The 25,993-nt window shown below is 39.1% G+C and overlaps 1 protein-coding gene across 1 annotated transcript; it reads left to right on the top strand.

Annotated features, from left to right (window-relative positions):
• The first annotated feature begins 2,294 nt into the window (after positions 1–2,294).
• Positions 2,295–25,594, top strand: apoba (apolipoprotein Ba). Its single transcript, XM_030789436.1, has 29 exons — positions 2,295–2,408; positions 3,270–3,332; positions 3,865–3,977; positions 4,354–4,499; positions 4,921–5,068; positions 5,408–5,560; positions 5,819–5,943; positions 6,432–6,520; positions 6,750–7,197; positions 7,512–7,620; positions 8,016–8,159; positions 8,826–9,028; positions 9,525–9,732; positions 9,858–10,025; positions 10,179–10,382; positions 10,521–10,688; positions 10,972–11,177; positions 11,435–11,617; positions 11,737–11,867; positions 12,572–12,782; positions 12,878–13,050; positions 13,664–13,839; positions 14,405–14,526; positions 14,727–15,100; positions 15,406–22,923; positions 23,035–23,146; positions 23,278–23,307; positions 23,415–23,592; positions 23,844–25,594. The coding sequence occupies exons 1-29, from the start codon at positions 2,354–2,356 to the stop codon at positions 25,062–25,064; spliced, it is 13,179 nt and encodes a 4,392-aa protein (XP_030645296.1). The 5' UTR covers positions 2,295–2,353; the 3' UTR covers positions 25,065–25,594.
• Positions 25,595–25,993: the final 399 nt, after the last annotated feature.

The following is a 25,993-nucleotide window of genomic DNA, read 5'->3' as shown; positions in this document are numbered from 1 at the left end:
GTTTGTGAATAGGTAGAGTCCAGCAATGTTAATAGTGGTATGAGGGACTTTAAATGCGTCCCCTCCATATTTTATATCTCTATATATCTATGCACCTCTGATGTTTCCTTTGACTGACTCTGCCTGGACTGGACTGCACACTGGACTAAAGCTATCTACAATTCTGTTATAAACAATTAGTTCCAAGTACAAAAAAATAATAATGAAAAAGACACACTTGCTTGACAGGCAGCAAGTTAGCACAATGATAACTTTACATAAGAATGAGGAAAATTGAAGTATTTGGGTTTGAGGGCTTTTGCTCACACTTGGTACTAAGTAACCATATAGGTTAAACTCTTCTGGATAAGGTTTTTCATATTAAGTTAATAATAATAATAATAATAATAATAATAATAATAATAATAATAATAAATTTATTTAAAGCCCAGTATCACTATTTATAGTCTCAAAGGTCTTTATATGTCTATAACAAAGTCAAATCAAAATTATATTATGCATAACTTCGAGAAAATAGATAAGTCTTTAGTCTTGTTTTAAAGGTTCTGAGAGAGTTTCATATCATGAATGTGAAGGTGCTCTGTGGCTCTATCTTCCCTTGCACAGAAGATTTCACTTCTTTGTTCAAGGAGAAAGTCAGCAACATCCTCAGATGACAGCTGTTTCACAGATTAACCATATTAATCCAGATTATTCTGAAGCAGTCTTTGGTCTTAGTTCCTTCAATTCTCTTTACCCCAAAAATATCCTGCAGCTCATAACCTCTAACAAACCTACAGAGACAGTTCCGTTGGCTCTTATCCAGACAGTTTCTGGTGATGTTCTCGCTTTGATTGGAGCTTTGTCAGTTTTTTGCATCCCATAGGTAATGTCCCATTCATCCTTTGGTTTGCCAGAGTCACATCCTTCCTCAAGAAACCTATCCTCGATTCAACAGTTATCAGAAGCTGGTCAAATCTCAAGTCAAATCCTGCCCTAAATCTATCAAAACAATTGTCTTGATTGGTGCAAATCTGGCCTAAAACAGAGGTCAGATTTCTACCATTTGCTCTGTTCACTCACCAGAGACTGCTCTTTCTGCAGTTACAAAGACTGCCCACTGTCTCCTTCTTGTCAGTCTTCATCCTTCTGGACGTGTCTGGAACTAAAGTTGTTTTTATCTAATATCAGTCTCGAGTTGGTCCTCTCCTCTCTTGCCAGGTATCTATCCCAGGTTTTCCTTGCCATGGTTTGCATCCTACCACAAAGGCCCTCTACCAGGATTGGTGTCATCTCCCTGCACACCTTAAGTACCACAATGCTCCATCCATGGTTCTCAGCTCTGTTCTCTTTACACTAGGTCTTCAGGTCATGGGTCCTTCTACTATTGGTATACTGATGACATGCAATTTTTCCTCTCTTTTCCCTCCACAGACAACAAGGTAAGATCTTGTATCAAGAGCTGTGACAATGAAATGGCAGGGTTGTCATTACCAGGACAACCATAGACTATAGATACTGCCCCTTCCAGCTGAACAAAAGAAGTGATAAGCCAAACTAACGCAAAGGTGACATACGCTGATGTAAGGTCAAACTGCAGTCTTTCGGCATGCATAATCCGGACCTCACTGGGTTGGCCCTTAGGGTGATGGACAGGTTCCTTACTCACTAAGTGCTTTCCCCATGCTTCTGTTCGTGAGAGGCAAAAACTGAACATTTTTGTGGCACACAGTAATGCATACCGAATCACTGTGTCCAGTTAATAATAGCTGTCTATGCATCAAAACAGTCTAAATGGGTTTATAATAGCAGTACTGGCAACGTTCACATGCATTCTCAGTGCTGCCTGGTTCTGACAGTTGTTTAGTCCTCTTTAAACACTCTTTTATCTTGAAAATAGACCCCAAAGGCCATGGTCCGTAATTTCAGCACAAACATCTCAGAATGCCTTTGCAGACATGTCAGGAGTGAGATCATTACTTCTGTTGAAAGAGATTTCGCAGATTAATTTGTCTGTCTGTTCATATTTGTTTTTCAAAAGTCAAAACACGCACAAACAAGATACTTTGTTCTACTTTCAAAATGACTGATTGACGTTTCAATTTCAGTGTGTCAAGTAATATTCAATATGCTCAGTTCAGAGTTTTATCTTTTTAGAACCTCGGGTTGTGAACTTTGGATAGTGAAACACTTTTGCAAGGCTGTGTGATAGCTTCATGTCATTCATGGAGGGACTGTCCAGGTCCGGTGAGGGGGAGGAGATTGTTTATAAAGGCACAGATACTGTTCTGGATGAATCAGTTACAGTTCAGGCAGATTGGCTGTAAAATTTTAAAAAAAAAAGAGAGAAAAGAGGGTTTTTGCTGTGTCCAGTATGGGGGACACAAAATTGTATCTATTATTGTTACTGAGTGCCTCAGTTTTAGCTGGTAAGATCCATCTCTTCTTGTTTGGTTTGCAAGAATCTGTCAAAATTATTAATGTAATCATCTTTAATTGTTGTTAAATGTTGTTACATGGTGTCAGTGCAATCCAGTGTTAATGCATGCTTTAATTATTGTGAAATGATTATATGGTGTCAGTGAAATGCAATGCAGATGCATGCTTTAATTGTTGTTAAATGATTATATGGTGTCAGTGAAATGCAATGTTAATGCATCCTTTTTTAATAGTCCTGAGGATAGGTTAACTGATTTTCATGGTTTGAAAGGATTAAAATATTTACACTAATTCACTTCAGTCCTGTGGCATAGGATTGGGTTCAGAGGTTTTCCATGCAAATGATGTTTCCAAGAGTTAAAAAAAAGAGGATGGAAATATTTAAACTGGTTCTGTGCATTGCTGATTTAAGTTCTGAAGTCAAATAAGTTGCCTAGTGTTATCAAGAGTGGCTCAGTAAGAGCAATTCAACTGATAGGTGGAGAATTTGAATGACTCATTTGAGAATTTAAATGGCTAAATGGGAATTCAGAGAGTTTTTTATTCTTTAAATAATCTTTAGTATTTACACAAGACGCAATTTTGCGATCTCTTGAATACGATTGGATATCAAAAGTAACTGTGACAATAAGCGTAAATGGCTTCAAAAAGGCTTTTAAATGAGTTTTAAGACAATTTTGCATTGAAAAATAATGAGTCGATTTGTAATTGTCATACATTTCAGTGGAAGCTTACTCTGATCTTGTATTACGGTCAGTAAATCAAACAGACAAATGCCCTCAAAAGAGAAATCCAAAGCTCCAAAAACGTCTTTTCCCCTCACGTTTTTTTTTTATTTTTATCCTCTCTAGACACAAGCATTGAGGTATCAGGACCTGAAGAGGACACTTCAGAACAGCCATCAAGATGCCCATGTAAGTAAAAACAAACAACAACAACAATAACAACAACAACAGATTTCCTAGGGTAACTGAGTCTAGCATTACTTGGTTTTTTTGTTTTTTTTTTTTGCCTGAAAAGAAAAGAATGTAGGGGAGGTTAGGTTAGCCTGACTTTGATGCTATCAGCTTCTGTAGATAGCAGCGCTGAACCCTGATATGCAGTTGTTTTATTGGTAAAAAATATCGATGACTCCTGTTGACTTAGTGAACCTGCCACTCTGTCAACTCACGGTCCAAAGGTCCGCCACTCCACTGATGATTTGGTATGGGCCTCAGAATGAGGTCATTCTGCAAAACAACATAAACAACACCAAAACGACTAAATGAGTCCAAATGATTGAAATGGTATTAATTTAGAATAATTTTTCGCATCAGATTAGAAGTAGTAGTAATAGGTGTAATAACTGTATCAGTATGGCATATAAGACAAAGTACTACAGTTTTTTGTTTATGTTTATTTGTTTAAATTCATGTGTTTATGTTTATCTCTATATGTGAATTCCAGTGGCAGCAAGGTTCAAGAACTTTCGTAAATATATGTACCAGTATACTGCAGAGAGCAGAAATGGTGTTTCCGGAACAGCCAACCTCATTAATGGCCCTAAAGTCACCTGCCAGGTATGTGATTAACTCAGACCTGTTCTCTGCTGTGTCTTTTCTCACAAAAAAAAAAAAGAATTGAGGGAAAGTGCATACTAAGGTTTGAGAATTCAAATTCAAAACTGGAAAGTTGAAAAGACCTTGTATTTTGGTGCCCAAATTTTATAGCAGATTTTGATTCTAAATAAACGTTGCTCTTTTTATAATATTGGGTTAAGAGCATCATTACTGATCTCCAACAACAGCAGAGTGGAGAGCAAACAGAGATCGTGTAACACCAAGCTTTGATGTGCTTCAGTATGTTTTGAAATGTGTGTTTGCAAAGAGGTTGGCAGCTGGTGGTTTGTGGATTCTAAAGCTTATCACTCTCTTCTTAACCTTGGCTCTCACCCAGGTGGAACTTGAGGTGCCTCAGACATGCAGCTTTGTCCTGAAGACCACAGAGTGTTCTCTGAGCGAGGTGTCAGTCATTGATCCTCAGGGACAGCCTGTCTACAGGCAGGCTGCTGGAGCAGAGGCCTTCCAGGCGGCTATGGAGAAGTATGTGTATAAAACTAGAGTGCTGCAACTTTTACACTTGCTTTGACTTTTCTGGCAGGAATATAGTTCCAAATAATGCTTAATATATATATATAAAGATTCTTTTTTTGGAGCGATATATATGTTTATATGTGTGTGTGTGTGTGTGTGTGTGTGTATATATATATATATATATATATATATATATATTGCTCCAAAAAAAGAATCTTTCAACAAAACATTTAAGAGGAACTAGGTTAAACTGGTAAATTTGAGAATTTCAGTGTAGATCTCATAGCCTCTTCCCATTTCCGTAATAACGGCCATCTGATACAATGTTAAAATGTGATCAGCTGTGTTTTGGAAACCCGGTCTTTTGCCTCTCTCGTTCTGAGATGATCACCCTCTGAGGTGACTCACAGCGACTGTCGTGCACCCATAGGAACCCTCTGAATTTTTTTGTGGAGGATGTGACAACTGTGTCGATCTTCCCTGAGAAGGATGAACCGGAGAACATTTTGAATGTTAAGAGAGGCATCATCTCCGCCCTGCTTGTGCCAGTCATGGAGGAGCACGACAACAGGAAAATGGTAACATGTATTTAATTTACGAACCGAAAATAAGAATAAAAACAAACGTGACACGCAATTTGCAAAAGTAATTTACCCAACTTAGTTTGTTTTGACTTGAATTCAACCTACATTGTGACTATCATTCTACAACAATAAATAAATAAATAAATAAATAAATAAATAAATAAATAAATAAATGGGAGTTTGAACATTTTCCAAAATAAGAACATTTATGTTATGCAAATCAAATTTACGTCATACCAGTCAAATGACACGTGGCATTACAATGCATTTTTATTTATTTTTTAGCCAGTTTAAAGTTTTGACCTTGTTTTCTTTTCACCTCTTTCCTCGAAGAGTACCATTCATGGTGTGTGCAAGACTGATGTGACCGTGAACTCGAGAAAGGACATTGACATTGATGTTACTGTGGTCAGGGACCTTTCACAGTGTAGCCACTTCGATCCCTACAAACTTCCTAGCAGTCCCCTGACTCTGTTACCTGGACTGGTGAGATGTTTACTAATAATGACAATGACAAATCTAAATTTGAGTGACATGTTTTTGACATTTATTTGTCTAGACATTTAATAATATACTTGCAATAAGATTCTAATGTTGGTTACGTGTGCTTTAAAACCTAGAAATCCATTTTATATAAGAATTACTTGAGCTGAGTGCTCAGACGCTTTAACTTAGTCAACCTTTGTCAGAAGGTCTGTGTAAACTAGACATGAATAAGAAACAATAAAATCAATTTCATTACAGCATAGGGCTCTTTCCAAGACTATCAGTAGCACCCAAGAATGCAACTATCAGTTTGACAACAGGAGGAAGCACATGTCCGCAGCTCAGTGCACAGAGAAGCACATCTTTCTGCCATTCTCACATGAGTAAGTCCCTCACTCATAGACGCTACACTTTCGTTTACATTTACCTGTATTCATTTTGCAGAGGCTTTTATGCAAAGCGACTTCCAACACAGCCTGAGTACAAGACAAAGCAAATAACCACTGAGGAACTGACTGTTGCATAAGTGCCATCGCTATACTCGTTACCAGGCTAGGTACACAAGGAAAATAATTAGGACTGAAAATAATAGACTGAGCTACAAGTGATATAAAATAAATCTGATTTATGTGGCTGTGGCTCCAAACACTGCATGACATTTACTCAAAGACTGATTTAACTCAAGGGTAGGTGTCTCTAGATGGGATTTTAAGATACATGAAGATTTAAAGATATATAAAGATTTTTAAGCAAAAATTAATCAATCAGTTCTTGGGGATAACTCAAGGCAAAGAAGTTTAATCTATTTACTTTTATATTTATATGCTGATTTGTCTTTTCAACTCTGTATTTATGTCCTTTCATTCTGTAGGAACAATTATGGAATCTCTTCTGTGGTGACTCAGAGTCTGACTCTACAGGACTCAGTGAAGATCAACAATAGATATTTTAACATAGATCGTAGGTCTTCTACTCTTCAAGTTCTTCTCTGATCGTTGTATTTGTTAATAACAAAAAAAAGTCAAAACCCCTTATTAAGGTGTTTAGATATTATAACTGCATGTGGGTATGAATGATGATTTTTTTGGCATCATTACACAACTTCATAGTTCTGTAAAAGAATTAAAAAATGAATTAGCTGCAATTTTAATACATTTAATTGGATCGCTTCTCTTGCTTCTTCAATTAGACAACCTTGAGAGGAGTCTCTTTGAAAACAGAGTGAAGGACAAGCTTCCCATTCAATCCAAGGATGATGTTCTTGCCACCTTCAGGGATCTGAATTCCCTTGCCCAGACAGGGAGAGGGCAGCACAGGGGCAGCCTTTTCCAGAAACTGGTGTCCGAGGTCCGCGGCCTGAACAACGACACGCTGGTGGCAGCGCTGCCGGAGATGATGGCCGAGTCCAGTGCGCTCACCTGGCAGGTTCTGGCCCAGTGTGGTAGCAAGGAGTGTGACAGCGCCATCCTACAGCACCTCCGCACTTTTGACCGCTCAAACCCGGTGGTGGATGCCGTGGTCTACGCCATGAGTCTCCGTCCAGAACCTTGCCAATGTCGGGTCAAAAACATGCTCAGCATGGCACAGTACAAACAGAGTAAAGTCATCATGTATGCTCTTGCCAATGTGGTGGAAAAGTGAGTAACCCATCCTGTCTCGTATGGAACTACTGAATGTTTTTTAAAGGCCTCCTCTATTGACATTTTAAGGTTATAATGGATGCATAGATGTCGTCTTTTTTACCAGTAGCACCAAGATCAGCATAATTCCTCCTTTTACAATAACTGACATGGCCTGATCATTGTATGTCTATAAATAATGAATGCTTGCATTATCTGGACAAATTTAAACTGTACTGTACTGATTTGAAACCACACTAAATGGATTTGTTTTTCATGTGGAATGATTTGAAAAAAAAAAGTTTCATGTTCCCTCTGTTCCTTCCTGCCAGTTTTGACACATTTACAGATTCAAAACCCGTAGAAGAGGTGGCAGAATTTATGGAGTTCTTGCTGGGAGATTGTTCTGGAGATGAGGACAGAACTTTTCTAGCTCTGAGGGTATGTATCTCACCAAAGCTATGAAAACCAGTATTACCATTACCCCTTTTGTTCCTATTTGTACGTTTTGGTATGTTATTGTGAGGGTACTTGCCTGAAGGAGAGTTAACACATTAACCAAAAAGCCTTTCACAGTCAGTACACTTTGAACTTTGGCAGATAGTATTTCTTGGCATTTTGTGTGGTCTCCTCGGATAACCTGCACAGTGAACCTAACTTGGTATTTGTTGATGTCAACAAATAAATTGATTCCAGTTTTCTGCTCTGATAATTCTCTCATTGTCATGGATTGTTTTTCTTTTTTCTCTCTCTCTCTCTTTTGCTTTATTTTAATTAGATAGCAAGGATAAACTGATCTTTAAGTCAATGATCTTATCTTTTCCAATCTCTCTTAGGTCATTGGTACAATGGGGAGAAGTATGCAAATGTTTTCCTCGTTAAAGTCTTCTGTCCTAACATGTATCCGTGAGCCCTCTGCCCCAGCCTCAGTGCAGAAAGCGGCTGTCCAGGCTCTCCGACGGATGGATATTGACTCAGAGGTGACCAAAAAATCCCATTGAACTCTCCACAAATACGAATCCCATGAATCTAAATGTCCAATTTTATTTATCTCTGTCAACTAATGTATGACGGTGTGAAAAGTTTGCAGGTTCCAACACTGAAATCCTTCATTTTGGGGCAAAAAGCAAAAATCAACAGAAGTTTCTTAACCTGAGGACTAACATGACCAACAGTCAAAGAAAACATATTAGTCTTCAGTCTTTGAAATTTCAACAGCATTATTTCAAAATACTGGCTGCAAATTCATGGCTTGCTAATTAATACCTGGAAAAAGAAAATAGCAAAGCACAGTAAATAGGATGTGTACCACTCCAGATCTGCACAAGTATATGTTATGATTTCAATATGTCCGAGTATAGGATAAGCATGGCACACGAGAAGTGTAAGAAGTGTGTAATTTATAAGATAGTTCTTACATGTGAATTGCATTCGTAAGGTCGCAGACACTTTATCAGGTATAAGGTATATAAGGTATAAGGTAAGGTCAAAGGTACTCCACTTCTGATAGGTATGAATAGGTTACATTTCATCAAGTCTGTGGAAACATACGAGTCTCTAAGGCACCGTGAGAGACATGAGGAAGTTGACAAGTATTAAAAATCTATAAATATGAGAGCATGTGGTCTCGTACTTGTGCGTTACAGATCGGTGGCGCCCTGCTGAAAGTGTTCCAGGATGAAGAAGAACCTGTGCAGAAACGTGTGGCTGCATACCTTATCCTCATGCGAGAGCCCAACGATCACATACCAGATGTGCTAAAGACCAATGTGCAGAACCGACAGGTTAAAAGCTTTGTGTCCTCACACGTCGCCAACGTACTGAACTTTGACGACAGCAGAGGAAGAGGGTACGTGCTGAATTATGAGCCACAAAATTATGAGCCTTATCGTGTTGCTCTGGTGTGACTTAGCACTGTCATAAAGGTAATTTCCTTATCAGCATCCGGGTAAATAGGTAACTGAAATAGTGACTTAAAATAGCATCCCATCCGTGCCGACAGATTACTGAAACAGTAACGGAACGGAACATAAATGTTTTCCACTGTTCTAAGTGAGATATGCGCCTCATGGTTCCTCATTTATTGTATTTGTAAATTACATTTGTTTCCTTTGCTGCTATTTGTCTCCAGATCCAATTTTACGAGTTAGAAAATTCTAATTCCTGAAATGAGACCATTTGAAGGCCTAATATATGGTCAAAGGTGTGATTAATATTGTTTGCAGATCTGTTGTTGCTCTGACTGTGAGCTGCAGTTTTCGTAATATTATCAAGCTTTTCATTCCATCTTAAACCTCAGTCATCTCTCTAAGAACACTCTAATGTGTCTTCTTCCTCACACACAGGTTAAGGGATTTCATCACGCAGAACGGTCCAGGCCATATTGTGAGCAATCCAACGAGCTTCCTGTCTTCGCATAATTCCAGAATGGAGGTGCCAGAGACTGTGTCCATGGAGAGTAATATTATCTATGACTCTGACAGCTACATGCCCAAGGAAATTATGTTGGAGACTGTTCTAAAGGCCTTTGATGTCGACTCCCAGATGATGGAGGTAAGAGTGAACATGAGTTATGTTTAAAGAGTTTGAAAGCTTGAGCTCTTTGATCTTGGGTTTATTTTTAACTGACGTATGTTCTTCTGGTTTGCTGACTGTTCTTCTGGATCATTTGCTCTTAGATTGGCCTGGAAGCGGAAGGATTCGAGCCCACAATCGAGGCACTTTTTGGCAAGAATGGGTTCTTCCCAGATACCATCTCCAAGACCATGTTCTGGGCCTCAGAAAAGGTACCAAAGGTCCTGGAGAACTGGATTGCCCCCTTGAGAAGAGAGAGGATGAAGAGACAAGTTAGTTATGCTCAGACATACACATACACACGCACACACACACACACACACACACACACACACACACCTGAATACGCACAAAGACACATACAAAAAAATATTTTAATTAAATTGATTTTTTTTCCTTTTTTTTGGCAAAACTTTCCTTTTTAGGTACCTGAGGACCTCCTGAAAGAAATAAGTGAGAATTTTAACAACTTGATCAACAGCCTCCGCTCCCAGGGCTCCCCTGAAGCCATGGCGTATCTCAGAATGTTGGACATTGAACTTGGATACATCAAGACCAGTGACATAAAACAAATGGCAGAAAACATTGCTCAGTACTCAGAAATGCTGTTCAAGATCTCCCCACGTGAGGTATGTGTGTGTGTGTGTGTGTGTGTGTGTGTGTATACATGTCAGTGACTCACACCAGGGCAGCTGTTTAACAGTTTTCCACACTATTATTATCTAATAATAAAAACACAATCTATTTTTTTTTTCTCTTTTCCACAGGTTATTGGGTATCTGTTGAGCAGTGCTGATCGGGAGATGTTTGCACATTACATGTTCCTAGACCAAGCATTCACGCTCCCAACTAGCGCTGGGTTTCCACTGAAATTCTCCTTGTCTGGAGTGTTCACCCCTGGTGCCAAAGGAGGCCTACACATCTCCCCTGGAATGGTAATTTTCTTCACCTCCACTCATATGGGTCTTTGGCTTTGAAATGTAAGCCTGTAGCACCCAGTCTGAAACTGAGATCTTCAGCATGTCATTGTGCTTTTATAATGCAACTCTTCTAATTTTGACAAACTTAATGTTCTTACTTAATGTTTTATTTTTTCACACTGAGTAATTTTGACAGAATTAAAACCTTATTTTATTTTTTTTCCGAAATATTCAATGGTCTTAACTCTGTGAACTCTGTAATCCTAAACATGTTTTTTTTTTTTTTTTCTCCACCTAGCAAAAGATGTCTTTCATGCCGTCAGTGGGCGTTGAATTTGTCACACAAATGGGAATTTATATTCCTGAGTATGTTGTGGCTGGAACTGAGATGCACACCAACCTGTTCCACGAAAGTGCACTCGACGCCAAAATCACCATGGAAAACAATCAGATCAAGCTTTCTATCCCTGTACCACAGGGCAACACACAGCTATTGAGCATCAGGTGAGTATAAGATATAGCAAATACATGTGAAATGATCCTAACGTTCAAAATGTCAAGATGTCCTATGTCTGAAACTTTTCCCAAGCTATAAGAAGGACAGTTAGTGATATCATATCATTTCTTTCTTTTTTTTTTGACAGATATATTGAAACTTTATATTCTCTATGACCCCATTATACAGAATGAGCATGCATTTCACTTATAAAACAGACTTTCTATTTTGTTCTCTGTTTCTATTCTTTACCTTTCTAATTTAGCAACAAGTTGCTCTCAGTGTCCACCACCCAGACAAAGATTGTGCCATCTTTGGTCGAGGACAGGAGAGACTCGACAGACTGTAGTCCCCTCTTCACTGGCATGAAATACTGCACCATTGTACGTTATTCCAATGCCAGCGCTACCAACAATGCCCCCTACTACCCCCTGACAGGAGAGACCAGGTGAGAACTGGAGAAAGGGAATGAGGGCCAGGGCAGCGCTCACGTCAAAAACACATAAGAAAAGAAATGTTTTTCTGGATTGTGTTTCACTCACTTGTAAATCAAACGTTTCCACGTAGGTTTGCTTTGGAGCTTCAGCCAACAGGAGAGGTCAGAGAATACACTGCTGCTATTGCTTATGAACTCCTAAAAGAAGGGAAAGAAGGACGCCACAGTGTTGATTCCCTAAGATTAGTGCTTAAGGCTGAGGGTACGTGTTTGTGGTCCTGTACTTTCTAATACCAACCAAAAAACTGTGATACAATGCAACATTTAAACACTTTTGACCCATGGTTCCAAGAAAGTCAAGGCATCAGTGGAATGCCTCATAAACTTCTGATTTCTCTCTAAATCAGTACACATCAGTGCAATATGCTAGCTGATGAAGAGATCTATACTTACAATGTTTTCCTGTCTCCAAAACATAATTACCTTTTGCCCCAGGTCTTCATTTTAGACATCTTTTGCTGTTTTAGAAACATTTCTTTATTTAATTTGCGTTTTATTGTTGTGATTTGAGAACTACTAATACATCAGCGAATTGTGGGCAAAGAGCAATACTCATCCACAAAAGTTTCCATGATCACTGGGTAGATGATTATTGAATCACTCAACAAAGGAAACCATTTTAGAATGAGACAATGCATGGTAATCATACAATTATTTTTCTTTTCACCAGTATACAGTGTGAAATATGGCTCTCTTTTTCTTTTTTGTAGAATGAAATCATTTTCATTTAATCTATCTTCAATAGTCATTTCTAGTTTATGGTCATAACTTCCATCTCACTGTCACTGTAACACTCAGGGTTAGTCTAGGTAGTTGGTACATCCTTTTTGGATAGGTTATGCAAATATTTGGGAAAAAAAAAAACCCGCTTTTTTCAGAAAACAAGAAAAATTCTCTCATTTTCAGGAGAAGAGCCAACAGAAGCAAGCGCTATAGTGAAGTACAATCGTAACAAGAACATCTTCACCACTGACGTTAAGATTCCTGACTACGACATCGAAGCTGGAATAAAGCTAGCACCCTCTGATAGCACTGAGAAGGGAAAGAAACTGCGTGGTATCACCATCGACATTACCAACAAGAAAATCCCGCAGCTGTCCTTGATTGGACGTGCCAGGTAACCACAGTGATTCGTTTATATGCAGCTGGGATGTTATCTCTGAGTTCTCTCTGGGATCATGGGTTTGAAGTTCATGTCCCTTTTCTGAGCAGGCTGGAGTCCATGAAGGATGGTATGTTACAGTTTGAGATGAAATTTCCAGCCTTAAATATGGATGCTACGGGTACTGCCTCATTGAAATCTGCAAACAACTTGATCATGGAGCTAGAAATGGACCTCAAACTCCCAGAGACTTCCTCTCTTCAAACAGTCACCCTCCGATATGGTAGGTTTCACCATAGATTTATGTAAACGTATTTGCCTTTATTGTTTTTTTTCTTTTTCTTTTTTGTTTTGTTTTTTTTTTTTTTGGCAACACTAAAGTGAATCATCAGTGAGTACAAGCTAATGCGAGACTTAGCTACTTCAGATTTATCCATTTATCTGTTTACAGCATAAAGAAATATCAAGGTCCCAGGGGCCTGTGGCTAATCAGATTTAATTAAATGAGTCTGGGTTCTAGATAATAAACTACATAGCACAACAGAGCAAAAAAGTACAGTGCAAATTAAAACTTATAGGTTGAATTACATGAGAAGTGCAAGAAAAATACTTGTAAGAAAACTTGCAAGAAAAGAACTTTTCAAGTGGCGTATCCTAATGTTGTTTAACCGACATAACAGAGTAAAGAGCTACCTATTAGGATGAGGAAAGTTATGACTTGTTCAGAAGACCTGAATGAGCACCTACACTGAGAAACTTTTTCAAAACAATTCACTTCTCACCTTTCAAAACTTTATGTTTTGAGAGATGAGTAGCAGATGGTTTGGGAATAAACATTACATTTCTGCAAATTCCCTTAAATGAATCAAATACTTATTTGTGGGTCTCTTTTCCAGATGAGGACAAGGCTGAAGTTGAACTGAAGTCAGATATACACTCTGATATGGAAAAACTTAAACCGGTTATGGAGAGCTACCGCAATAGGTTGCAGACTGCCCTTGATGACATCCTCGATCAGAAGGTGGCCAAAACAGACATGAAGCTCCGTCACATTGTCTCAAAAGGTTTTGAGGTAATGAGATTCAATAACAGTTCAGTAACCATTAGAAAACAGTATTGTTTTAAGATTGCTTTAGCTGCATACAAAATGTACTTTTCATTAACTATTTTGTAAAATAGGAATATGTGTTTCAAAAACACAATCCAAAATATATATTGTGTATCCAAACTAGGATTCCTCTAATATACTTTACAACACAAGGAGACATGATCAGCAAAAAATTATATAAGCTACAATTTCTTGCCATTTTGAAAACATTAATATAACCAGTCATTTCTGCATTACATATATAACAACCCCTCATTACTACAACAATTATTGCATTACAAAAACAGGTAATGCCATACTTAGTGTTTGCAAAATAACAAATTACACAGTGAAATCATATTATTTTTTGAAACCTGAAAAAAGAAATTGTTGCACTGTCATTGTCATTTTCAACTTAAAAAAAACTGCATTTACCATTTAAATTAAGAGAAGAAGAGATTTTGATTACACTATATATCCTCAGTTGTTAAATTCTTGAAATTCATTGAGAAATCTTAATGTTTTATCTTTTAATCATTATTTTTCTTAGGCTGTAAATATTTGGTTGGACAAGTTTGGTGCAAATATTCCTTATGTGGGGGATCTGAGAAACAAAAGAAATACCCCAGAACTCTCCTTGCCCTCAATACCTGAGAAGTTATATTTGACATAGTGAGTGAACAATTTTTACTAATGTAAACCTTTAAATCCATAATTTTTAGTAAATATAATGCTCTGTACATGATTTATTAAATGTGTTTTAGTGCAAGGTAAAAATGTGTTTATATGTGTTTATGTGTGCCATAATTAATAATTATTAATTTATTATAGTTAATCATTTTTAACTTACTTCCTTCATCTGTTTTCTGCAGTGATGGCTTGTTTAGGTACCAGTTCAATAAAGACAAAATTACAGTCTCAGTGCCCATGCCTTTGGGTGGGAAATCTTCTGAGGACCTAAACTTCCCCTCCACTCTGTCCATTCCCAAGATCGAAGTGCCACACATCGGCCTAGATATTCCTGCCAAAGAGCTACAGGTTCCATCCTTTACTATCCCCGCTAACCTGGATGTCACTTTGCCTCTGATCGGGGTGGCAGAGCTGACTGCCAAGGTCAGCAGTAACTTCTGTGATTGGGAGGGATCCATCTCTGGTGGTAACATCACTGTTGAGTTTCCCAGCTACATCGCCAAGTACAAAATAATGTCCAGCTGCGGGCTGACTCCACTGTCTTACAACGTGGAAGGTATTTCAAGTTCTTTTTGAAGTTATCATAGTAATTTTCAAAAAAAGAAAATACAGCAAAGACACATCAGAATTATGAGTTGTTTACCTATTTATGCTTTACATACCAGAATATAAAAGTGTTATTGTTGTTGTGGCTGTAGTGGTTGTTGTTGTTGTCCTGCACCAGTTGCTAAACAAAAACATTTAAACTGTCAAAGCAGAGTCTTCATATGAAATATGCTGTCATTGTATATTTAGTATGTCAAGGTTACAGATACTTTTGAAATGACATATACTTCTGTCCTTTTTTGTATCCTCAAAAAGGTACAGGAATGATGAGTATGGATGAAGAGACTATCAGGTACCTTGTAAACAGTTCCCTCAGCCATGGTCTCCTCGACATCAGCTTCAGTTTGTCTGAAAGTGTAACTCTAGATGCAAAAATGACTGCAAAGTCCAACTACAAGGCTGAAGCCTCTAGTCCTCTTGGCCTGCACGCCTCCCTGTATTGTTCTGCCCAGGCTTCTAGTACTGAGCACGAAAACAGCGGAGACTGGAACGTGGAGACTTTCATAAAGATGGGCCCACTGTTTGCCAACACAACATCCATGCACTCTTATGTCATAAACCCTCATAAACTGGAAGGAAAAGGAGAGTCTACTCTTAAATTTGACTCCTCAGTTATTCAGGGTCAAAATATGATTAAGGGAGAATATGCAAATGGAGAGCTCTCTATCATTTCCAAAACTGCTGCACAGAATGATGCACTGAAGCATGTGGCAGAGCTACGGTTGAAGGAAGCTCAGCTGTCTCTGAGGTCAGAAGCTAATGCTATGGTCCTAGACAAAGCTCTCCGTTGTAAAGCTGATTTTGGCATTTCCAATGAGGCAGTCAGTCTCAGAATTGAGTCCCAAGCAGAGGATTCAACCAACAGAGCATACTCAGTTCTCACAGGATCTTTGAGTGCCAGTGGTCTTGAGGTAAACTTGGATGGCTCCGTCAACTCTGAAGAAAGTCGTGGATCACACAAAGGCACTCTTACTTTAGGAGCTAATGGCTTAGCTGCTAGTTGTTCAACAATGCTGCAGTGTAGCTCCATGACCTTTGAGAATATCTTTAATAGTGGAATTGATGCTGATGGAGCTTCCCTATCTATCATGTCCAAAGGATCAGCAGAAGACAACAGAGTGGAGCTCAGCGTGGAGGGAAAAGTTACAAGTATGGAGGCTTACCTAAACAGTGTTTTTAAGGGCAATGTCTTCGAAGCAGATGCAAGAAACACAATGAACTTGAGGCTGAATAAGCAGGGGCTATCCTTCAACAATGCTATGAGTGGCTCCTTTAACAAGATGAAGACTGAATGCACCAACACTTTAACTGTCACTCTCTGGACCCTGGCCTTCCACTCCAAGACAGATAACTTCATATGTGATGGAGCTTCCTACAACCATGACATTAAAGTTAACATGAAGCCTTTTATTGCATCCATCAGCACGAACAACCAACTTGAGCTCTTTGACCTCAAGCTTGGAAAAGAGGGTCAGCTGAAGTTGGAACCACTCAAGATTGATCTAAACGGAATTATCAGTGGAAGCTACGCTGAGGACGATCATTTCAAGCACAGTTATGGAATCAAATATGCTGACCTGGAGGGCTCATTAAAATGTGACACAACAGCAAAAGTCCTTGACTCTCAGATCAGTCACAAATTTGAGCTTGACTTTGCTGGACTGTCCTCCATAGTAAACAGTGAAGCTCTTGTAAACTCTAAAGCTTTGCGTCTCTCCAGCACAGTACGTACAATGGCCTTACCATTTAGCCTCACTGTCAATGCTATTCTAAATAGCGATGGTGAGTTGGACCTGTATGGGAAACACACTGGTCAACTGTACAGCAAATATTTTTTGAAAGCTGAACCATTTGCCTTTGCCGAGGCCCATGACTGCAGAGCGTCAATGATTCACAAGTTGCCTAACGGCCAGTCAGCTGAATCTCATCTTGAAAATAAGTTTGATGGCCTGCTGACTCCTAACCAACAGTCAGTTATTTGGAAGTTCAAATCCAAGCTCAATAACCATGCTTACAACCAAGATATTAATGTCTACAATAATGAGGAAAAAACTGGAATTGAATTAGCTGGAGTCCTGTCAACAAATCTTTTCAACAAAGGAGCAGAATCAAGTGACATTTCTCTGGACAATCAGGAGTTTAGTCTGTCTGGGTTCCTCAAATATGACAAGAACAGTGACTCACACATCATTGATCTGCCTTTCATTGAGAGCCTTCCTGAAGCATTTGAACATGTAAAGTCAGCAGTTGTCAATGTTCTTGAGTCCCTTCAAAAATACATTGAGAGTTTAAACATCGGTGACTTGATAGCTAACTTCAGAGCCAGTTTAGAGGAACTTCCAGGGAAAGTAAGTGATTTCATGGAAAAACTGGATCTGGAGAACAAAATCAACATGGTAAAAGACAAAATTGTTTCTTTGGCTCATGACTACGCTATCACCTTTGATGACCTGGAGTTATCTGTTGAAAATCTCAAAACTGCTTCTGAAAAAACCCTGATTGACATTTCAACCAAACTTAGGGACCTAATAGTTAAAATCAGAGATTTCTTTGAGAGTGGTTCCTGGTCTGACACCATTTCAGCCATCCTCACAAAGATAGGAAATGAGCTTAAAGCCTTTGATGACACGTATGAGATCACAGGGACAATAATCAGAGCTATAGATGCAATTGAAGATGTTATCAGACAGATCGATTTTCAGAAACTCCAAGATAGTAGTGTGGCATGGCTGAGAGACCTTGATGCCCAGTATGAAATCAGAGCTAAGTTGCAAGAGAAAGTGAGTGAATTTAAACAGGTCATTGAGACCTTTGACATAATGATGTTAGTGGAGGACCTCAGGGACTACATCATCTCTCTGGATCTGGCTCAGTACCTTAGCCAACTATCCGATCAAATTCCAGCTGAGGACATAGAAAGAGTCCTTGATGCTACAAAGGATGTGATTGTTAACTGGATTGATGAGTACGAAATTGCAGACAAAATTAATAATGTTTATTTTAAAATAAGAGATCTTTTTGAAAGGTATGAAGTTGACAAGAAACTTGAAATGCTCAAGGACCAAATAATTCTTCTTGTCAAACAGTATAGAATTCAAGAGACTGTCCAGAGCATAGTAGATACTGTGAAATCCATTAATTTTGAATATGTGCTGGACAGGGCAATGCAATTGCTTGATACTGTTGTGAATTGGTTAAAGGCTATTGACTTGGAGCAAAGTGTTGCTGATCTCAATGAATATATTGCAGCAGCTGTGAAGAACCTTAAGGCATTTGACTACAACAAGTTCACTGATGACATCAATCAGAAAATTGATGAAATGACAAACTATATCAATGAACAGATTGTAGCTTATGAAATCCCACAGAAAATTGAGGCTTCCAGAGAATTTCTTCGAGAGTTTCAGACTTCTTTATTTAACTACATTGAACAACTTAAAAACACAAGGATTGCAGAGGTCTTCAAGATGGTGATAGATGTAATCAACACTACAGCTTATAAAGATATTAAATTCAAGGTGAGAGAGACCCTTGAAGACTTCAGGCAGAGACTGAGTGACATGGACATCAAAAGTGAAATTATGCTGTACTTCCAGAGGGCAAGTGAATCCTATTCCAACTTGATAGCATACATATCATCTCAGATTGATATTTTAATTGAGAAAATCCGTGAGATGGTTGAAGACCACAAAATTCTGAATGAGATTAGTCAGACAGTGCAGGGCGTTCTCGATGCCCTCAAGGCAGCAGAAATAGATACTCCGGCATTTACACTTCCCTTCACTGATCTCCAGGTTCCAGCTATTCAGATACGTCTAGATAAGCTTCAAGACATTGAAATCCCATCTGTAATTGCAGTCCCTGAGTTCACTGTTCTGGACTCCTTCACCATCCCATCTTTCACCATCAACTTTGAGGGAATTAAGCTAGAGATTGTTGGTTTCATCAACATGCTTCTTGAAATTGAACTCCCAACACTGGATCTTGATGCAACCTTTGGAGATTTGAGAGTGCTGTACCTCTCTGACCTGCCTGACTTGACTTTTTCAGAGATTAAACTTTCGGAAATTAAGATTCCCTCAATCAATGTTCCAAAACTTAATCTGGAAGGTTTTGAGATCACAATGCTACCACTTCCAGAGGTCAGGTTACCTCAGATACCCACCGAAGTGCAAGTTCCAGCTTTTGGCAAGCTCTCTGGAGGATTCAGAGTTAATTCACCCCATTACACATTGATGACAGAAGCATCACTTGAAAACTCAACAAGTATTCCAAACACCCCAGCACTAAAAGGCACTTTGATCTCGCAGGCCAAGTCATCACTAGAATTCCTTGAGTATTCCTTGGATGCAATGTTTCACCTTGAATCTGAGCAAATGACAAACCTGGTCCTCACTGAGACTGTGAAAGTCACTCACATGGCCTTTTCTATCGATCATGAAGGAACCCTCACACTAACTGGCCCCTCAGCAGATGCAAAATCGGTGACAACTGCCAAGGCCACTACTGATATATATACAGCTGACTTGGTCAATACTGTAGGAGTAGTATTGAAAAACGGGATTGCTGTGACTGTGGACACAGACTATAATCACAATTTTAACATTCCTTCTGCAGATGTCTCATGCCAGACCACCATAACACAATCTGCCAAAGGTCTTTTTGAATCTGGCACTATTTCTGTGACTGTGGGTTCCGTGGGAAGTGGAAAGTGGTCCATCAAAGACTATTCTGATGAAGGTACATACAAGAGTGACTTGGAATTTAATATCAATACAGGTACTGCAAAACTTACTTATACCGAAGAGGCAAACAGTAAGAGCTTGAAAATGAAGAAGACTGTCAATGCAGAATCAATCATATTAGGTCACATCACTTTTACTGCCTATGCTGAGACAGAAACTCCATTCATTAAGAGCAGTGTCATGGCATTGACTGGCAAGGCGCAGTTGGAAGACCTCAAAACTGAACTTAAATTCTCTCATGATACTGAGCTCATTGGAGGAGTTAGTGGAGTTATTTCAAACGCCTGTGAGTTTCTGGCCCAACCATTTGAGCTTATCCTCGACTGCAAAAATAAATTAAACTCTAAGATCCTGTTACCCTTGAAACTGACAGGAAAGATTGATCTGCAGAACGACTATGATATTATTCTAAAACCTGAATTGCAGCATGCCAGTTGGGTTGGTTTGGCACGATTCAATCAGTACAAGTGCAATCATAACTTCACTCTAGACAACGACAAAAAGGATATTAGCATCTATGCATCACTGAAAGGTGAAGCCAACCTGGACTTCTTGACTGTTCCACTGAGTATTCCAGAGATGACAGTGCCCTATTTTGAAACCAAAACACCTACAGTTAAAGAACTTTCCCTGTGGGATCATTTTGGCCTTAAGGATGTGCTGAGCACTCCTCGTCAATCATTTGACATGGATTTTAAGCTTCAGTATCAGAAAAATCCAGACATGCACTCCATTGACTTTGATCTTGAGCCTTTCTACACTGCCATCAATGAAAATGCCAAGATCTTGAGTGCATATTTTGAGCATGGAAGAGATAAAGTCTTTGATTTTCTGACCAATTCTTATGAAGAAGCCAGGATACAATATGAAAAGTACAAAATCGATACATCGAACCAGCCACCCAGGACCTTCACTGTCCCTGGATATACTGTGCCCATCCTTAACATTCAGGTGTCCTCTTTTAGAGCTGAGCTACCTGCATTTAGCTATGTTATTCCAAAGGAAGTCAGCACACCTGGCTTCAAGGTGCCAATGATGGGCTTTACAGTACCATCATATACTCTAGTGTTACCATCTTTTGGGTTACCTGTCATACATGTCCCTGAAACACTAAGAGAGCTGACTCTTCCAACATTCACATTACCAGACATACAAGACAACATTAAGATACCTGCTCTGGGGAATATGACATATGACTTCTCATTCAAGTCTGCAGTGATCACTGTGAATGCTAATGGTGGCTTTTACAATCAGTCTGACATTGTGGCCAAATTCAGAGCATCCTCCACCTCTGTATTTGACTTTCTCAAAGGGAAAATTGATGGCACTACCAGTCTCTCAAAGAAACGAGGTCTGAAGTTAGCCACAGCTCTTTCATTGGAACATATGAATTCAGAATGTAGCCATGACAACACAGTTAGCTTCACCAAGAGGAACATGGAGGCATCCTTGGGAACTAACTGCAAAATCACCTTACCCATTCTGACTCTTGACTTAAATCAAGCACTCACGGGCAATACCAACAGTAAGCCAAACGTTGCCTCCAAGATAAAACTGAAGTATGCTTTCAGTCTTCCTGTGATCGAAGCTATGGGCAAGGGAAACATTGACCACAATTTTGCCTTAGAGGCACTTACATCTTATGTCTCCTTGGAAAATACTCTGAAGGGAAACATAGATGGAACAATAAAAGATAATGGAAAATTTACAGGAGCTCTGAACAAAGAGGGTACAATTTATCTGAATGCTAATGGTCTACGTGCAACTCTAAAAACTGATATAACCTCGGAAGCCATGCATGAAGCAAATAACATTTGGAATATCGGCGTGAATGAAAACTTTGCTCTTGAGGCCTCTCTGCGCCGTGTGTATGCCACACTTAATTACACATGTAATAATGAAGCCAATTTGCTAGATTTCACAACAAATGGAAAACACTATACGCAAGCAACTCTGGAATTTGCGCCACTTGTGATGTTGTCTGGAAATTTGAATATTGACATGTCTCAGGAAAGCAACCTTGGCCATGCAGGCATGGTGGAAAATATTGACCTGTCAATTGTTTCAGACAAGCAGAAGTTCTTCTGGAGTGGTAAAGAACAGCTTGCATCAACTATCCATTCCTCTGATCTGATGCTGTCAAATGATGAGAATGAAATACGATTCGAGATGACTGAGTCTTGGGAGGGCCATGTTGATTTCCTGAAGTCCATTAAGTTACCTATTTACCAGAAGAACCTGTGGGATGTGCTGAAGTTTGATCAAGCCACTAGTGTCGACGAGTTGCAATTTCTTAATGCCTCCACTATTTTAGTGTACACCAAGAACAAAGAAGGAATCTCTTTTGCGTTACCTACCAAAGTATTTGAAAATGGGATTACTTTCAACATTCCTGAAATCACACTTAAGGTACCTGACATGGTGAATTCGATATTTGAAGATGTTGATTTGATGGACGATATTTCAATTCCACCTGTCATCACCATACCAGATTTTAATCTACCTCTTACAACACTCCATGTACCATCCTTCACAATTGATCTGAAGAATTTAGAAATTCCAAATATGATCACCACAACTGCTTTTGACATAACCTTGCCTGGACTGCCCAAGATGGAAGTTCCCAGCTTTAACATTGACACAAAATACATCAAGGACAAAATGTCTTTCCTGTTGGTGAAGTTGCCTCAGTATGAAATCACCATTTCATCTTTTACTCTACCTAAAACTTTTACCATTGGGGAAAACACCATAAACTTGGATGAAATCACAAACAAAATTTATCATTTTGAGATGCCAACCATAACCATACCTGAGCAAAAAATTGACATCCCAGAGATTTCACTGTATCTACCAGCCAGTGTGTTCATCCCATCATTCGGTGCTCTCTCTGCTACTGTGAAGCTCTCCTCACCCATTTACAACAACACGTGGACTGGAAAAATGGAGAACAGAGATCCTAACTTTGTGTGCTCGCTCAAGTCCTCCTGTACCTCCACCATGACGTTCTTGGAATATGACCTCGATGGTAAGCCAAGGAACCATCTCTCACATAATGCACATAAATGCCCAACACGTTTTCGGACTACGATGAGAAAGAAACATTTTTGAAAGCTAAGCTGTACTTTTTCCCTTCTAGCTACAGCCAGTTTCCTTCTTGAGAATGGAGCCCTGTTAATAGATGGGAAATGCACACTATCACACAGTGACTTCAACATCAACTGCAAACATAACACCCGACAGGACGTTAGGTAACAGTTAGAAGCCAAATATGCCTAGTATTTACTACAATATATAATGTCTGCATTAGATACCACAAATATCATGTAATGTTGTAAAAATGTTGTTTTTTTAATTTGATATTATTTTTTCTTTTTTAAAGAATGAAGCGGGAAGCACCCTCCGGATCCAGGTAGGTGTGACAGATTCGCATGCCAAATTATGTTTAAAAAAAAATAACAACAAAAATACTGTGAAGGAATTTTTTAAAATGCCTTTTTTACCTCTCATTGCTTCTAGACACACTTTGGATGTGGACTTCACAAGCCAAACTTTTGCTGATGTGAGTTTCCGCTTTGCATCTCACAACAACGGCATCACTGCTTCAGTCTCATCCCCATCCTCGGGATTCATTGGATTCCTGTTCACAAGAAGATCACCATCACAGTTCTATGGAAAACTCTTCAGCCGTTACTTGGTAAGAAAAACATTAAACTTTTTACTTTTTTGTTAACATAGCATAACCTGAAACTATTCTAATTCTGACCACACTGTGTGGGTCACACTATTAAGAAAAGATTGTTCAGTTTATTCAGATTAACTACAAGAGTATTTACTCTACAGTCTGTTTACTTTGTGCACTCTTTCTTGACTTCCGATCATGAGAATTTTACAAACCTCATTCATAAGACCTGAAGGTTAATGATAGTATATGTCTTGTTCATGCAGTCTACGCCTGATAAGGACACAGACCTGCTCAGTTTCAAAACTACTCTGAGAAACTCAGAGAAGCTTAGCTTTCAGTTTGGCTGGTACCTTGATGGACTATCTGACATGATGAATGGGCTCAAGGACAGGATGCCAGCCATCACATCTGCTCTTCTTAAGTTCATAAACAAGTATCATACTGCTCACTTCGGTATGGACCTGAATCGTGCTGCTCTGAAGCTGAAGAACACAGTCTCAAACACTATTGAGAAAGCCTACAATGAGATTCCCCAAACAATCACTAGTCTGCAGGATTCAGTGGAGCAGCTCAACCAGCAGGGCCAGGAGATGTTGAGGAAAGCAGCCGATAGTCTGCCTTCAGTCAACGTGAAAGAGCTTAGCGATAGGTTCTCAAGCAGTGTCAAAGAACTACTCGAGAACTACGAGAAAAATGCCAGGGTCCTCTTGGACGCTGTCAAGAAGTTCCTGAGTGAGACCAAATTCCACTTACCAGGTTTGGAGGAGAAGCTCACTGGGCAAGAACTGTACCACAAGGTCAAGCGTACTATCACTAAGGCTGTTAGCCGGGCAGCCCAAAGATTCACCACTCTAATAGAATCCATTGCTGATACCATTGCAAGCTTCATCAGTGGAATGAATTTCAACATTCCTGGTACAAACACAGTCATCAATGGAAAGGAAATTCTGGAAAATTTGAAATCTACTATGAGGTCTTTGCAGGATCAGATTATCCAGAAAATGAAGAGATGGGATAGGGTGAAGCTAGATAAACTGCTGCAGGACCTGAGTGACTTCCTGAAGTTCCTCATCCAGAAAACAGAGGAATTAATCTCCTCTCTAAATATGGAGAACCTTGAGGAGTTTTCAAATCAAATCAACAGCATCTACAATGAGGCCAACAACTTGCCCCTACTGCAAGGAGTCAATGAGCAGCTTGAAGAAGCAAGAAGAACTGCAGCTGAGTATAAAGACTCAGCAAAAATGAAGGTCCAGGAAATTTACAATAGTATGACCATAGAACGTCTGAACTCTGACCTGATAGATCTGATTGGGGTGTTGGAGTCTAATGTCTATGGTGCCATTAACAGTATAGTAGATTGGATGAAGATGGCCTCTCAAAGTACACAGCCATATATCAGAGTGACCAGTAAAAAGATGGATGTGGATATTCCTCTTCCTTTCTACTGGAAAAGCTTCAGTGAGTGGCCAAGCCTGGCTTAAGTTTGCTATGTGAAACAGAAAATATTGATCTTAAAATGGACAGATATTGACATTTTTACCATCTATAAACAAAGTATTTAACATTGTAATAGTTATGTTACATAATAATAAAAACATAATGTTTGAATTGTCACGTGTTATGTAATTAAATCAATTTCCTGATGAAATTAACATGTTACATGTAACCAAAAGTCTTTGTATGCATTTCCTGTTTTTATCTTAAAGAAACACATAACGGTTGAGCAAAACTTTTTGTATTACACCGATTTGACTTGCTGTTATATTGACTCTTAGTTTTCATCTGATTTACAGATGATGCCTGTTAACACAGTCGCCATAACGTTACTGTCATAACTTTAAATGTACTGACTGCAATGTTTTTTTTAAACATCAACAATCACATAAACTGTACAGTTAAAAGAAGATTGTATTGCAATCTCATAAAGAACTGGGGTTAAATTATGTTAATAACGATGAGTAAATGAATGAATAAATAAATAAATAAATAAAGCTCCGGAAAACCACTGAAAGCCTGTGTGGACGGTGTTATTACTTCAGAAGCAGCATTTATGTCTTCTAGCCACAAGGTGGCGGTATGGTCAAGCTGGTGATTAGATGATCTGATTCTGGATCTGCTTCTCGCTCCTCTGAAACACTCTTTGCTTTCATCCCCTTACATTCTCTCTCACCCCTCTTTATTTTGAACTGATTCACGCCCATTCTAATATTTCGTCCCCCTCCCGCCCCGACCCCCTCCCTCTCGTATTTCCATGGCTTACCTGGTGGGAAACTGTACCCTAGCCCCCATGTGGTTACTTCATATAACCTCATCAAAAGAGACCCCCCCCCCAAAACAAATGTTGCTAAGCGAAGAGAGTGCAGTTGTTTGGAATCTGGAGCAATGGTGTGTGTTGGAGCATGCTGCTTTT

The sequence above is a fragment of the Chanos chanos genome, chromosome 1 (assembly GCF_902362185.1).
Source record: "Chanos chanos chromosome 1, fChaCha1.1, whole genome shotgun sequence".
NCBI lineage: Eukaryota > Metazoa > Chordata > Actinopteri > Gonorynchiformes > Chanidae > Chanos > Chanos chanos.
Note: the sequence above shows the minus strand (reverse complement) of the source record. Positions and strands in the feature narration are given on the sequence as shown.